At 35.3% G+C, this 14159-nt stretch overlaps 2 protein-coding genes across 2 annotated transcripts in view; both read left to right on the forward strand.

The window, feature by feature from the left end:
* The window catches only part of PLAA (phospholipase A2 activating protein), a 40130-nt gene extending 31188 nt beyond the window's left edge, over positions 1 to 8942 (forward strand). The window contains exons 12-14 of the mRNA XM_028509554.2: positions 3931 to 4032; positions 5635 to 5799; positions 7075 to 8942. Coding sequence (XP_028365355.1) covers positions 3931 to 4032; positions 5635 to 5799; positions 7075 to 7640 — 833 coding nt within the window. The 3' untranslated portion in view covers positions 7641 to 8942. The remainder of the gene's footprint in view (positions 1 to 3930; positions 4033 to 5634; positions 5800 to 7074) is intronic.
* A 3249-nt stretch (positions 8943 to 12191) lies between these two features.
* CAAP1 (caspase activity and apoptosis inhibitor 1) overlaps positions 12192 to 14159 on the forward strand; it is a 59296-nt gene continuing 57328 nt past the window's right edge. The window contains exon 1 of the mRNA XM_028528906.2: positions 12192 to 12578. Within this exon, the coding sequence (XP_028384707.1) occupies positions 12306 to 12578 (273 nt within the window). The 5' untranslated portion in view covers positions 12192 to 12305. The remainder of the gene's footprint in view (positions 12579 to 14159) is intronic.

Raw genomic sequence — 14159 nt, forward strand, 5'->3', positions numbered from 1 at the left:
AACTAACTTGGTGTGTGATTTTGTAAGCTATTTTTTTTTTCATCGTGAAAGTACCATTGGCTGGCAGTATTGAACATAGTAATTAAGATTAAGGACTCTGGGGTGAGGAATACTTAGATTCAGATCTCAGTTCCATTGCTTTTTATTCTGTTTGACCTTGAGAAAGTCACTGTGTTTCTACATCTCTGCTTTTCTCATTTATAAACTTGAGATATCTCTTAGAGTTGTTTAAAGCTTAAAATTACAAAATATATGTAAATCACTTTATACAGAATAAGTGCTTAGTAGTTGTTAGCTGAATGTGTTGTATTTATAAGTGTTGTAACATTGCTTCCTCCCATTTACAGAACTCTTTGATAGTCTTTAACAGTTTGGTGTTTATACTGGAACTATATTTACCTTAATCCAAGCTATTGTTATCTTTCACCTACACCAACAAAATAATAGTCTCCAAATCGAACTCTTCATGGTTCATACTGCAGTTAACAATCTTATAAAGTCTAACTTGTTTGTGCCCTTTCCTTGATTTAAACTCCTTATAAGGCTTCCCTTTGAGTATTTCCTCATGCCATGTATTCCATTCTTCTCTGCCTTTTCTCTGCCTGGCCATACTGGCCTGTGTCAGGTCTGTGAGCATGCCATGTTCTTTTCTACCTCAGGAGTTTTGTAATACTAGGATTTTTTGTTTTTTAGACCATGGATTATTTTTTAGTTTTTTCTCCTTTTTCTTTTTTATTCAATTTTACAATATAGTATTTATTAAATGAACTCAGTGAAACTTTTCTGGACATTTCACATGGATCACCTACTCTCTGATAAGCTTTCATTGCACCCTATACTTTTCTTTTTTTTAATATATATTTTATTGATTATGTTATTACAGTTGTCCCATTTTCCCCCTTCACTCCCCTCTACCCTGCCTGCCCTCCCACCCACATTCCTGCCCCTTTAGTTCATGTCCATATGTCATACTTACAAGTTCTTTAGCTTCTGCATTTCCCATACTATTCTTACCCTCCCCCTATTTATTTTCAACCTTCAATCTATGCTACTTATTCTCTGTACCTTCTCCCTCCACCACTTTCCTGTTGCTAACCCTCCATGTAATCTCCACTTCTGTGGTTCTGGTCCTGTTCTAGTTGTTTGCTTAGTTTGTTTTTGTTTTTGTTTTAGGTTCCATTGTTAATAACTGTGAGATTGTTGTCATTTTACAGTACATATTTTTTATCTTCTTTTTCTTAGATAAGTCCCTTTAACATTTCACAAAATAAGGGCTTGGTGATGATGAACTCCTTTAACTTGACCTTATCTGGGAAGCACTTTCTCTGCCCTTCCATTCTAAATGAAAGCTTTGCTGGATAGAGCAATCTTGGATGTAGGTCCTTGCCTTTCATGACTTGGAATACTTCTTTCTAGCCCCTTCTTGCCTGTAAGGTCTCCATTGAGAAATCAGCTGACAGTCTGATAGGAACTCCTTTGTAGGTAACTGTCTCCTTTTGTCCTGCTGCTTTTAAGATTCTCTCCTTCTCTTTAATATTGGCTAATGTAATTATGATGTGCTTTGGTGTGTTCCTCCGTGGGTCCAAGTTCTTTGGAACTCTGAGATTCTTGGACTTCCTGGAAGTCTTATTTCCTTTGCCAGAATGGGGAATTTCTCCTTTATTATTTGTTCAAATAACTTTTCCACTTGTTCCCCTTCTTCTTCTCCTTCTGGTACCCCTATAATTCAGATGTTGGAATGTTTAAAGATGTCCTGGAGGTTCCCAAGCCTCTCCTCATTTTTTTGAATTCTTGTTTCTTCATTCTTTTCTGATTGGACGTTTCTTTCTTCCTTCTAGTCCACTCCATTGATCTGAGTCCCAGTTTCCTTCCCATCACTATTGGTTCCCTGTGCATTTTCCTTTATTTCACTTAGCATAGCCTTCATTTGTTCATCTAATTTGCAACCAAACTCAACCAATTCTGTGAGCATCCTTATCACCAGTGCTTTGAATTGTGCATCTGATAGGTTAGCTATCTGTTCATTGCTTGATTGTATTTGTTCTAGAGCTTTGATCTGTTCTTTCATTTGGGGGTTTTCTTTTTTTTTTTTTTTTTTGGTCTCAGTGTACCTGTTATGTAGTGAGGGGTGGAGCCTTAGGTGTTCTCTAGGGCAGGGCAACCCAGTTGCTGAGTTGTGACATTTTATGTGGGGGAGGTGTTCGAGAGGAACACTGGTGCTTGGTCTGCTCTCTGCCGGATTTCAGTCACTTCCTCCACTTCCCCCAAACAAACTGGGACCTTCTGGTGCTGATTTCCATGTGGGTGGGAAATCCAGGACCCTGTAGGTCTCTCCAACAAACACTCCTGTGAGGCTGGAAGTTTCTTCTGCTGCCTCAGTTCCCACAGGTGTTTTCAATTGGTGTTTTGAGACTTTATTTCCCTGCACTGGGACCCTGGGTTGTGTGGTATGTCTCACTCCCCAGTTTCACCTGGTTTATCTGCATCCAAATGTGGGACTGCCTGGTCTACCAGCCACCTTGTATGCCATGCCCCTCCTCAGTTCACTGCCTCACTGGGTCTGCCTGCTGCTGCCTTGCGCACCCAGGGTCCACCAGCCACCGCTTTGCTGCTACCCCTTTCCACCTTCTGCCCGTCTTTGCCCCTCCTACTGGTCTGGATGAATGCGTCTTCTTTAACTCCTTGGTCATTGGATTTCCATCCAGTTCAAATTTCTGTGGGTAGTGGTTGTTTTTTGTTTCTAAATTGTTGTTCTTATTTTGGTTGTGCGAGGAGGCACAATGTGTCTACCTATGCCTACATCTTGGCCGGAAGTGCTATACTTTTCTTCAGAGAATTTTGTATCACACTTATCTGGGTCATATTTAATTCCCCTTACCACAATTAGAATCTGGTAACTAGAAGTACTGGCAATGTCTGTTCTGTATAACTCACCTTTGACTATGTCATTAAATATTCTATGCTACATAAGCAGTGAGAATTAATTTTGTATGTTTAGCTCATTACTTGTTTTAACTACCTTTCCTCCTTGTATTTGTAATATACTCAAAAGATTAAAATGTTTTATTCATTATCAAAATGCCTTAATTTTTCATTGGAATAAAAATGTACAAAATAAGATTTGAAATGTAAGTAGGATATAAATTGGGAAAAAATATGCTTTAGTTGAAGTAGTTTTTTTTTAAAGATTACATTTATTTTTAGAGAGAGGGGAAGGAGAAAGAGAGGGAGAGAAACATCAATGTGTGATTGCCTCTTGTATATCCCCCACTGGGGACATGGCCTGTGACCCAGGCATGTGCCTTAACTGGGAATCAAACCAGTGACCCTTTGGTTTGCGGGCTGGTGCTCAATCCACTGAGCCACACCAGCCAGGCTAGGTGAAGTAGTTTTATTCACTGTAAATGAATTTTCATCCTCATTTTTTTTATCATCAGATACTGAGTTTCAGTTATTATAGCATGTACTTAAGTGAAATAATACAAAAGACTAAAACTCTTGACTTTCAAGAACTTAAAACTTGAGATGATTTATAAAAATAATGTAGAAAATGACACTGCCTACTACATCATTTGGAATAAGCAATAAAAGACAAGAGAAGAAAGAAATTAAGAGTAGATGAACATTTCTTAATTGTTTTGTATTCTTTGATCTTAAAAGTTTATAAAAGATAGAAGTAGAAAATATGAAACAGAAAAGCTTTGTTTTACATTTAAGTTCCCATTCTAAAAAGCTAAAATTTATTATAGCAAATATAAAGAGTATATCAAAATCTTACATATGATTTTTCCTCTTCTTTTTTGAAGTTGCTTGTTATTGCATGCACTGAGTAGTTACGTATTTTAGTTGCGAAAATAAAGTCATACAATTAGAAAAGTCTCGTTTTGGACCACTTCTTATGATCTGCAACATCTTCTGCTTTGTAAATAGGGAATAGTGCCTACCAATCAGCTGCATCTAAAACAGTGAATATTTATTTCCCTAAAAAAGAGGCTGTCACTTTTGACCAAGCAAACCCTACACAAATAATAGGTAAGTATATTTTAAATACTTCTGTCATATATCCAGACTCTTTACTATGCACTCAACACCGTTTCTTCTCCTAACACGAGCTACAAACTGGATGCTTCCATGATGGAGACTTCTGTTGTGGTATTACACAAATGTGTGGACTATGAATGCACAATCTAATAATGGACCCTTAATACTTTGTAAGAATCCTTATGCAAATATAAGGTAAATGCTTTATGATGATTTTAATGAGAATACTGAAGGGGGAAAATGTAAATCCCATCCCCTAAGCTCTTAATGTTTTTTTTTTTGTTAAGAATGAGTATAGCATTTAAAAAATAAAAATCTTAGTTTAAAAAAATTTAAAATTAAATTTTATACTAAAATTAATTTTTAGTATAAAAAATTAATATAAAATTTATATTTTTAATAAAATTTTAGCCCTTAAAATAATAATAAGAGGCTGTTTAAATTTCCCATTAGAAATGAAACTTCTCAGTTGACTTTGAGGATTTTTTTTTTTGCTAATTTGTTTTTCTCAAAACAAAATGATTGGTTTTGGGGATATTTTTGGACCAAGAGTACGACAAGTTCTATTGGCTAAAGACCATGAGAAAATTATTTGAGATAACATACATAACTAAAGGTAAGACTAGGATTTTTGTGTGTGTGTGTGTGTGTGAAAATTATCCTTCATACTATCTTTATAAAAATCATAAGTGTTTCCTTAATTGTTTTATTTTTAACAGTAAAGAAGTATATGTATACTTATGGACAACCAGTCATTTTTCAACTCATGTACAATACATACAAGAGGTCCCTTTTTGCATTTCTTAAATAAACTTTGTTTTCTATATTCTGGTAGTGTTAAAAATTTTCAATCCCAAAAATAGTGAAACAGGTCCAAATGTCCAGTTATGGTGGATGAAAATTTGTAAATTTGGATAATTTATGTTCCTAATACTTTTGTAGTTGCAATTTGGGCTTTTTTATGTTTTGAGATAAAAATTTTTGTACAGTGTTAGATGAGTCAAAGTAGCATTAGTGGTGACAAGGATGCCTATATTGAAGATGTATGTGTAGAGTTTAAAAAAAAATTGTTTCATGAAATATGGATATGATGGGAAAAGGCAATTACTTCCATTAAATGTTTAAAATAATGCAATGTCAACATATGGAACTAAGTCAATAAACCATTATAAATAAGCATTTAAGTTTTCAAATGTTTTATTGACCATCATAGAAATCAATATACCGGGTAAGCTGGTTAAGAGTTATAAATTTTTTCCTTGAGAAAATAGGGGATTGACTTATATGTGCCTATATATGGCATGATATTGCTTTGAAAACCATTCAAAATGATTACAAAAATGATATACTCTATAATGAATTCAAAGCAGAAAGCTTCAGAAGATACTAGAAAACAAAAATCATCACAATAACTTTTCAGCTTAAAAATACTCACAGATCTTATCCTTAAATTATGGTCTTCCGTAATTACCCTGAGAAGTCTTAACTTCCCTATAGTGTATGCTAGAGTACTTACTGAAAGTTTTGGCATTTATGTATTTTATCTGGCTGATGACAGAGACTTTTGAAGGTTTGTTTGGTTTTGGGTTTTAGGTAAACTAAAGGAACTTAATGGAACTGCCCCTGAAGAGAAGAAGTTAACTGAAGATGACCTGATAGTTCTTGAGAAGATACTATCTCTAATATGTAACAGTTCTTCGGAAAAACCCACAGCCCAGCAACTTCAGATTTTGTGGAAAGCGATTAAGTGGCCTGAAGGTACAGAAACATTCTTTAAAATATAACTAGAAAGCAAGAATTACGTCTTTTCATGTCTGTCAATATTATTGATGTTTCTAGATTAAATAAAAGCTAACCTGAGTAGTTGTAGTTCACATTATAAAAAACCTCACAAAAAGGATGCACTACACCACTATAATTCATAGTCTTATTTTGCTCCCATATGTTGTAAGAGTCTGAAGGTAATGTGGAGACCCCAATACATATACCAGTTTGTATTCCCTTTCAGAGCATTTGTGGATCCCCTTTGTGACCTGTTAACCCAAGACTACAAACATTTGCTATAAGAATTTTTACTTTAATTTTTCTCGTTCTCTTTTTTAAGTAAATACATTTAATTTTTCTTTTTTAAAATTTTAAAATGTTATTTCTTATTGAGGTAACATCAGTTATAACATTATATAAGGTTCAGGTGTACAACGTCACAATTCAATATGTGTATATGCTGTAGTGTGCTCACCACCAGACATCTAGTTTCTATTCATTACTATGTATTTAATTTTTAATTCTAAAAATGTCCTCTCCCCTGTTATTTTTCTGTGCTGTTGAAATATTGGAGAAAAAAATTAGTAGTCCAAAATGTCCCATATTGTGGATTTGGCTGATCACTTAATTTAATTGAATGTGTTGTTCTATTTATGTAGTCCTTGCTATACATAATTAGATTCTGGATCATTGTTTTTTTTAAGATGAAGATCCTTTATAAATGATACTGCAAACTACCTTTATATCACAAGGCACATAATTTCCAGTTTCCATACTTTTAGTGATACTTAAGATTGTTTGGGGAGTGCATTTCATCAGATGATGTCTATGCAGTCCCTTGAATATAAAGCTCTCCACCAATCTATAAGCATCCTATTAGCATTTGTCAACTGGAATTCTATACAAAATGTTCATGTTCTCTCTGCAGCTCTTTGGTCTTGTTATCCGATTTTTAAAAGCAAGGTTGTAATCCCATTCATTCCATAAGGATTAATTGAAAATTCACTGTGTTTCATCTGATAACCCAAGAGAGTTACATTACTATTAAAGCATATATGATCTTATAACAGCAAGTCCAATCTTTATAAATATGAAAAATCAACACAGTTTTAGAAATAAATGCATTTTAAAGCAGGCACATGATTTTTAACATTTTCTGAAATAAGCATGTGTTAATTTTGTAAAAGGAAGTAAAATCCTTAAAAATTGAAAAAGTCGTAGGAATTTTCTGGATTTCCATAATTATTAATGAATTTTTCTTCTTAATAGATATCGTCTTTCCTGCGCTTGACATTCTTCGATTGTCAATTAAGCATCCCAGTGTGAATGAGAGCTTCTGCAATGAAAAGGAAGGGGCTCAGTTCAGCAGTCATCTTATCAGTCTTCTGAACCCTAAAGGAAAGCCAGCAAACCAGCTCCTTGCTCTGAGGACTTTTTGCAATTGTTTTGTTGGCCAGGCAGGACAAAAGCTCATGATGTCCCAAAGAGAATCATTAATGTCCCATGCAATAGAACTGAAATCAGGGAGCAATAAGAACATCCACATTGCTCTGGCTACCTTGACCCTGAACTATTCTGTTTGTTTTCATAAAGACCATAACATTGAAGGGAAAGCTCAATGCTTGTCAGTAATTAGCACAGTCTTCGAAGTTGTACAAGACCTAGAAGCCATTTTTAGACTTCTTGTGGCTCTTGGAACACTGATCAGTGATGATTCAAATGCTCTACAATTAGCCAAGTCTTTAGGTGTTGATTCTCAAATTAAAAAGTATGCCTCAGTATCAGAACCAGCTAAAGTAAGTGAATGCTGTAGACTTATCCTAAATATGCTGTAACAGTGGGGCGGGGGCTGAGATTTTAAATTGATTAGTGTTTTTTTTTTCCCCTCACATTTTACATGACTGATAACAGATCATTTTTAAAAAATGATGTGGATTAAGTAAAATTTCAGATCTTGTAATGTGGGGTGGGGGGGACAAAGGAGAAATAAAATTTTTACACTGATGAACTGTGAGATTTTCCTGTATAATATGGGTAGATTTTCAAGATTTAGAAACAAATTAAGAATGAGTTATAATCAATAACACAACTGTAGTGGCATAATTTCTCTACTTTAGCCACACAAGAGAAGACAAGTGCTTTTATTTATGTAATGTTTTTACTACTGAAATACCCCTAGTTATTAATTGTTGGTAGTTGTCTTTTATTGAATTTCTGCTCTACTCATTTTCATTGCTAGGTTCTTTCAACAACACTGATACAGGGTCTTGTTTTAGAATGTTTTAAAAATTAAGTTTATTGTGAATAATTCCATATATTGAAAAGATATTAAATAGCTTATTTAAGTTATTTGTAAATAGAAAGTGAATTTGTTTGATGGCTCATTTTAGATAAAGTAAATTACTAAGCTATGCTAGGTTCGTTATCAGTTCAGACAGATGGGATGCCAAGTTAACTCGAGGCTTATGATACAGTTTCTTTTGTCCTTCACTATTTGAGGTAATTTCATTATTCATTCCAGTTTTAAAATTTCATTGTTTATTTTTGGTCATTTCCATGATTTTAAAGGGAATTTGGGATGCGCTGAATTTCAGGCAATTGTGCAAGGAAGAGTACATCAAACTATGTTATTTGCCAATCCAGAGCCCGTCCTGTGGAATAAGTATTTTTTGAGCCCCTAACATGGTCTAGGTGTTGTGTTAACCATAATGCTGTTTAATTCCTAAACCCTTTAAATGAATTGTGATGCTATCTCTTTATTTTCAGAAGTAAAGATGATGGGATGAATCACAATAGGAGAGAAAAAGAAAAGTGCATACATGCTGTACTTCCTAGAGAAGAGGGGGTCACAAATTTGTGAACATCCTAGGAACACAAAAAAGGAACCCTACTAATTACATAATATATTGTGTCTGAGAGAACTTGTTAAGTGTAACTTTCTATTTTAAAAAGTGGATAAGATCTTTTCATAAAGAGGACTTTGCATAAAACAATAAGCAATATTCTCATTTTTGTTATATAAAACCATGAATTTCCTGGCTTTAATGCCAAATTGTAGTCAAAGAAGAACAATTCCCCAATAGGGGAGGAAAAGATTCTTATTGTCTATATTAATCCAAGGAAAAACTTGGAATGTCTTAAAAGAATGGGTAAAATATAAATAGAGAGGACATGTTTTTTGCTAAGTACTAAATTGCAACTTTCTGGTGTATATCCAGACTCAGAGATTCTATTTGCTGATTCCATTATGAACCTACCTGTGCTTTACTATTGTTGATTTGAAATTTAGGGGTTTAAGTCAAAGTTAAATTGCAAAGTTAAGAGTTTAGCCCAGGTCAGCCTGGTTCTACTACATTACAATGCTTGCTTGCTTTTTTTTTTCTTTTTTGTTAAGATTTTATTTATTTTTAGACAGAGGGGAAGGGAGGGAGAAAGAGAGGGAGAGAAACATCAATGTGTGGCTGTTTCTCACATGCTCTGTACTGGGGACCTGGCTTGTAACCCAGGCATGTGCCCTGACTGGGAATTGAACTAGTGACCCTTTGGTTCACAGGCTGGCACTTAATCCACTGAGCCACACCAGCCAGGGCACAATGCTTTCTTGTTAGCATGTTACAAACAATTTATCTACAATACTTTGAAATAGTAGTTACCTTTGCACATAAGTCTTGGTTAAGAACATGCATTCACTTTTGAAAATATAAAAGGTGACATATTATAAACACTGTTTGCTTCCTATTAGTATATAAATCTTTATAAAAACTTTTATTATACCAGTATTTCATGTTTATTGAAAAGATATAGTTTAGCAAGCAAAAAAAAATCCCACTTGAAAGATAAGTGTTAAATGGTGGTTTAGTAACATTTTAAATATTTTTCTTTTTCAATTAAAGGTTTTTTATGATTTCCATAATTATTTTCCTGAATATAAAAGTACATATTTGTTGAATAAAGACACACACCAATAGAAACTGCCTGTAATCACACTACCCAGAGAGAATCATTTTAATGAATAGGTATGTAAACATACAGGATTTTTTTTAAAGGAATGATATACATTGTTAAATAACCTGATTTTTAAACTTGACATATATTAGTATACTTCCATCAACCTTAATAAATATACAAGTGTACCCATTTCCTATTATCTGATATTGTTTCCAGTATTTTTGCCAAATTGATTATCAAGTTTTCTTTAATGTTTAAAATTAGGGTGATTTTTTTCTGGGGGTACTAAAAAAGGTAGGACCTTGACTTTGAAGGCAACAAGTAAACCATTTTGATGCCTCCTGTGGAGGAAAATAGTTTTCAGAATATAGTGAGTAATGGAAACTTTAAAGAGAAGAAAGCTGACAAATACCTTTCTATAGAATACATAGGCTGATAATCCTAGACCAGAGTTGAGGTTTTGGGACTTAAAACTTGACCTTGGGGTTCCTGAACACATTGTAATAAATAAGTAAAATGTCTAATGGCAATGATATTTTTTATCAAATTTAAAGTCATAATATAGTAATGTTCAAATAATGTTTTGGAACTGGATTTATTTATTTTTATCTTTTAAAGGTTTTATTTATTTACTTTTAGAGAGGGGAAGGGGGGGAGAAAGAGAGAGAGAGAGAAATATCAATGCGTGGTTGCCTCTCACATGGCCGCCACTGGGGACCTGGCCTGCAAACCAGGCATGTGCGCTGACTGGGAACTGAACCAGTGACCCTTTGCTTTGCAGCCTGAGCCCAATCCACTGAGCTACACCAGCCAGGGCTGGAACTGGATTTAAAGAAAAGTATCATGGTAAAGAGCAGATAATTGACATAAATAGGTCACATGTATTAAACAATTACTTTATACTTATCTTAAGTTTATCCTCATTATCCCTATGCTATAAAGACTGTTAGTAAATCTTACTTTTACAGGTGAGGAAACTGAAATAAGTCAGGTAAATCTTTATATAAGTAGCAGTGGTAAGAAAGCAATGGAGAAGAGAATGATATTTGATAAATGACGTTGCTAAAATTGGGTATTAGTATGGAGAGAAATAACAACTTGTAGCCACTTCAAGTTTACTGGTAGAGCCATGTAAGCTGTATACATACATAGAGCAGAAAGTGGCTTTAAGTAATCCTCTAAAGCACATTTTTTTTTTTATTCCTTCCTCTCCGGAGGAACTAATGATTCAAGAAATGTTCACTTATTTTTACGCCATTAAAAATTTTTAATAGTGAAAGCTACCAGAGATGCAATGTGAAAGAGTACTGACTTTGATGTTAAAACACATACATTTCAATGACATTTCCACCACTTGCTAATGAATTAAGGCAAGTAAGTTCCTTAACCTCAGCCCCATTTAAATCACAGGCATAATTGGAACTTCAAAAAATAGAACAAAATAAGATATTTATATAACAGTCCTAGCAAAATGCTACATAGTGTTCCTTTCAAACAACACATCTACCATCTTCATTAACAAAGTGCTGTATGCAAAAAACATTCAAAAGATAAAAAGGATAAGAACACTAATAGGCCAACAATATTTTACCTCTATTCCCTTCCTATCTCACCAACATAATTACTGTATAATTATAAAGTCAACACACTGATTTCAGTAAATTGTTAAACTTAATACCAGATGATTTGATGAGGAAATAGTGTTTCAACCAGTGGGGAAGTATTCACTGCAAATCAAAAATTCAAGTTAAAAATTAGTATCTTCATACATTACCACAAATCTGTAACAAGAGTTAACTGTATGGGTGATAATTTAGTTCAGTCTTCTAAGAAATCGACTAAATAGAACAAGAAAAATAAGATGTTGATATACTTTTATAAATTTGGAGAATACAAGATACCATGAGGAAATGCAGGTTTTTTCTTACTCTGCTTATAGCTTCATTATTCTGAAACAGAATGTGAAGAACCTAAACACCAGAATTTGAAAATTACTTAAATTGAGAAAAGATTATGAAATAGGCCTAGCACCAAGTGCCTTTAGAAGTGAAAAGGAATTATGCTTACAAGTTAGTGTTAATGGGGAAAACAACGAAACGCAAGTCTTGTACAATGCCCTAAAATAACATTTTGTAAAAATGTGCCCAGGTGGTATTTTCTCTAAACTCTGTTGCAGTGCTATTTGTTGGAAGTAAAATGAAGTCCGAAAATCAAAAATTACACCTTTACCTGTGCATTTGTATACTGACAAAGATTACAAAGCAGTATCAGTAAGGCAAAAACCTGTTGCAAAGGCCACATTCCGGCCTTCCTACAGGTAAAAACAAAACAAAACTAGGCACCTAGCCAACCCTAAAGCAAATAGACGTACCTCCGCGACTCGTGGAGGCGGTGTCGGCCCCACCTACAGAAACGACTCACGACGTCTGCGACGATCTCGGAAGTGACGTAAAACCGCGACGCAATCCCCCGTAGTGGCCACTCCGCGAGCGGAGGGAGGTTTAGCTCGCTTTGAAGAGGGCGGGCTTTCTGATGGTTACAGCAAAAGGATCATGACGGGAAAGAAATCTTCCCGGGAGAAGCGGCGTAAAAGAAGCGGTCAGGAGGCGGCCGCGATGCTCGCAGCGCCGGACCTGGGACCCACCCTCGCCAGCAGTGGCAGTGGGAGCATCAGTGGCTGCGGGAGCGTCGGCGGTTGCGGGAACTTCACCTGCTGTGGGAATCCTGGAAGCGTCGCCGGCGTTGGGAGCGGCGTGGAGCGCAGTGAGCGCCGGAAGCGGAGGAGCACCGACTCATCTTCCAGTGTCTCAGGCTCCATGCAACAGGTGTGTGGACGCCCTTCTCGCTGATCTCCCAGCTGCTGCATTTTCGGTGAAATGTGGGTGACGATCGGCAAGGGCGCCGGCTGTAGTTCACTGTTAGCGTTGCCAAACCAAGATTACACGCGTGCTTGAGGTTCGTGTTCCTAGTCCCCATGAATCTCACACTCTTCATGTGTTGAACTTGGAGTACCTACATTTGCTAATAGCTAACTCATTTTGCTCTTGACCCCCTCCACTCCTGTGGTCTCCTCAGTTTCCCTTAAAAAGTATGAGTTAGGGGCCCAGCCTTTAATGCACTTGCAAGCCACGCTTTACTTCTCTTTACCTTTACCAGGTACGGTTCACTGCACATTACAAGATGAGAAAACTGAGAGGTTATGGAAGTTTACTCACAGTCACAGTTTGTTACAACGCTTAGATTTTTATCCAATTATCTGACTATACAAAAGATATGTTCTTTATGTTCCATCGACCTTAAAGATACAGCTGTTTTAAAAAAGTTTTCTTATAAAACGTGCATAAATACACACTTAAAGTTTTACAGCACAGAAATAAAGGGAAAAGCGTCGAGGTTTCTCTCTAAGCCACCCTCCCCATTAATAGTTTGATGTGCATCCTCTTCATTAATTCTTTTCAGATATATATATATTTAAGGTATTCTTTTCAGATATGCGTATTTATTGAGACAGTGCCCCCATTGAATTGGATGATGCGGCTGCATCGTTGGGACAAGGGGTCTTTATGCATGCAATACCTTATTTGTTAATGATTGCACAATATTTCATTGTATCTTTATTGATGAATATTTAGGAGTCCAGTTTTCTTGCTGTTGCAGACATGATACAAAAGTGAACATCCGTGTACATTTGTCTTGTGCAAGAATTACTTAAGGTTGGAGTCTCAGGTGAAATTGCTGGGTCAATGTTTATGCATTTTTTTTAAGATTTTATTTATTTATTTTTAGAGAGAGGGGAAGGGAGGGAGAAAGAAACATCAATGTGTGGTTGCCTCCCATGTGGCCCCCACTGGGGACCTGGCCTGCAACCCAGGCATTTGTCCTAGACTGGGAATCGAACTGGTGACCCTTTGGTTCGCGCTCAATCCACTGAGCTACACCAGCCAGGGCTGTTTATGCATTTTTTTAAAAATTGATAAGTACTACCAAATGCTTCCCCCAAAAGCTTTACTGATTTATAAACCAGAAAATTTATAAGAATACCCATCTGTGCAAATTTTCACTACATACATTTTTAAAAATTTTGTTACTTTAATGGGTGAAATCAATGTTTCATTTGTTTTAATTTATATTTTTCTGATTAATCATGAGATTAATATTTTGATGTTTTTATTTGTCGTCTGATTTTTTATGTAAATCGGATATACCTATTCTTTGAGATTTTTTGTTTTGTTTTCAGCTTTTTACTGATAGGTTATGAATTTCTCTACATAAGGTCTTGGTGCAGGTGCTTTGTGTAAGGTGTATTGCAAATGTTTCTATAACTTTGGCCATGATGTACTGAATATTTTGATTTTTGTTGTGATCAAGACATTAATTTCCTATAATTTTTGATTGTGTGTTTTTCT

The sequence above is a fragment of the Phyllostomus discolor genome, chromosome 3, assembly GCF_004126475.2.
Source record: "Phyllostomus discolor isolate MPI-MPIP mPhyDis1 chromosome 3, mPhyDis1.pri.v3, whole genome shotgun sequence".
Classification (NCBI taxonomy): Eukaryota; Metazoa; Chordata; class Mammalia; order Chiroptera; family Phyllostomidae; genus Phyllostomus; species Phyllostomus discolor.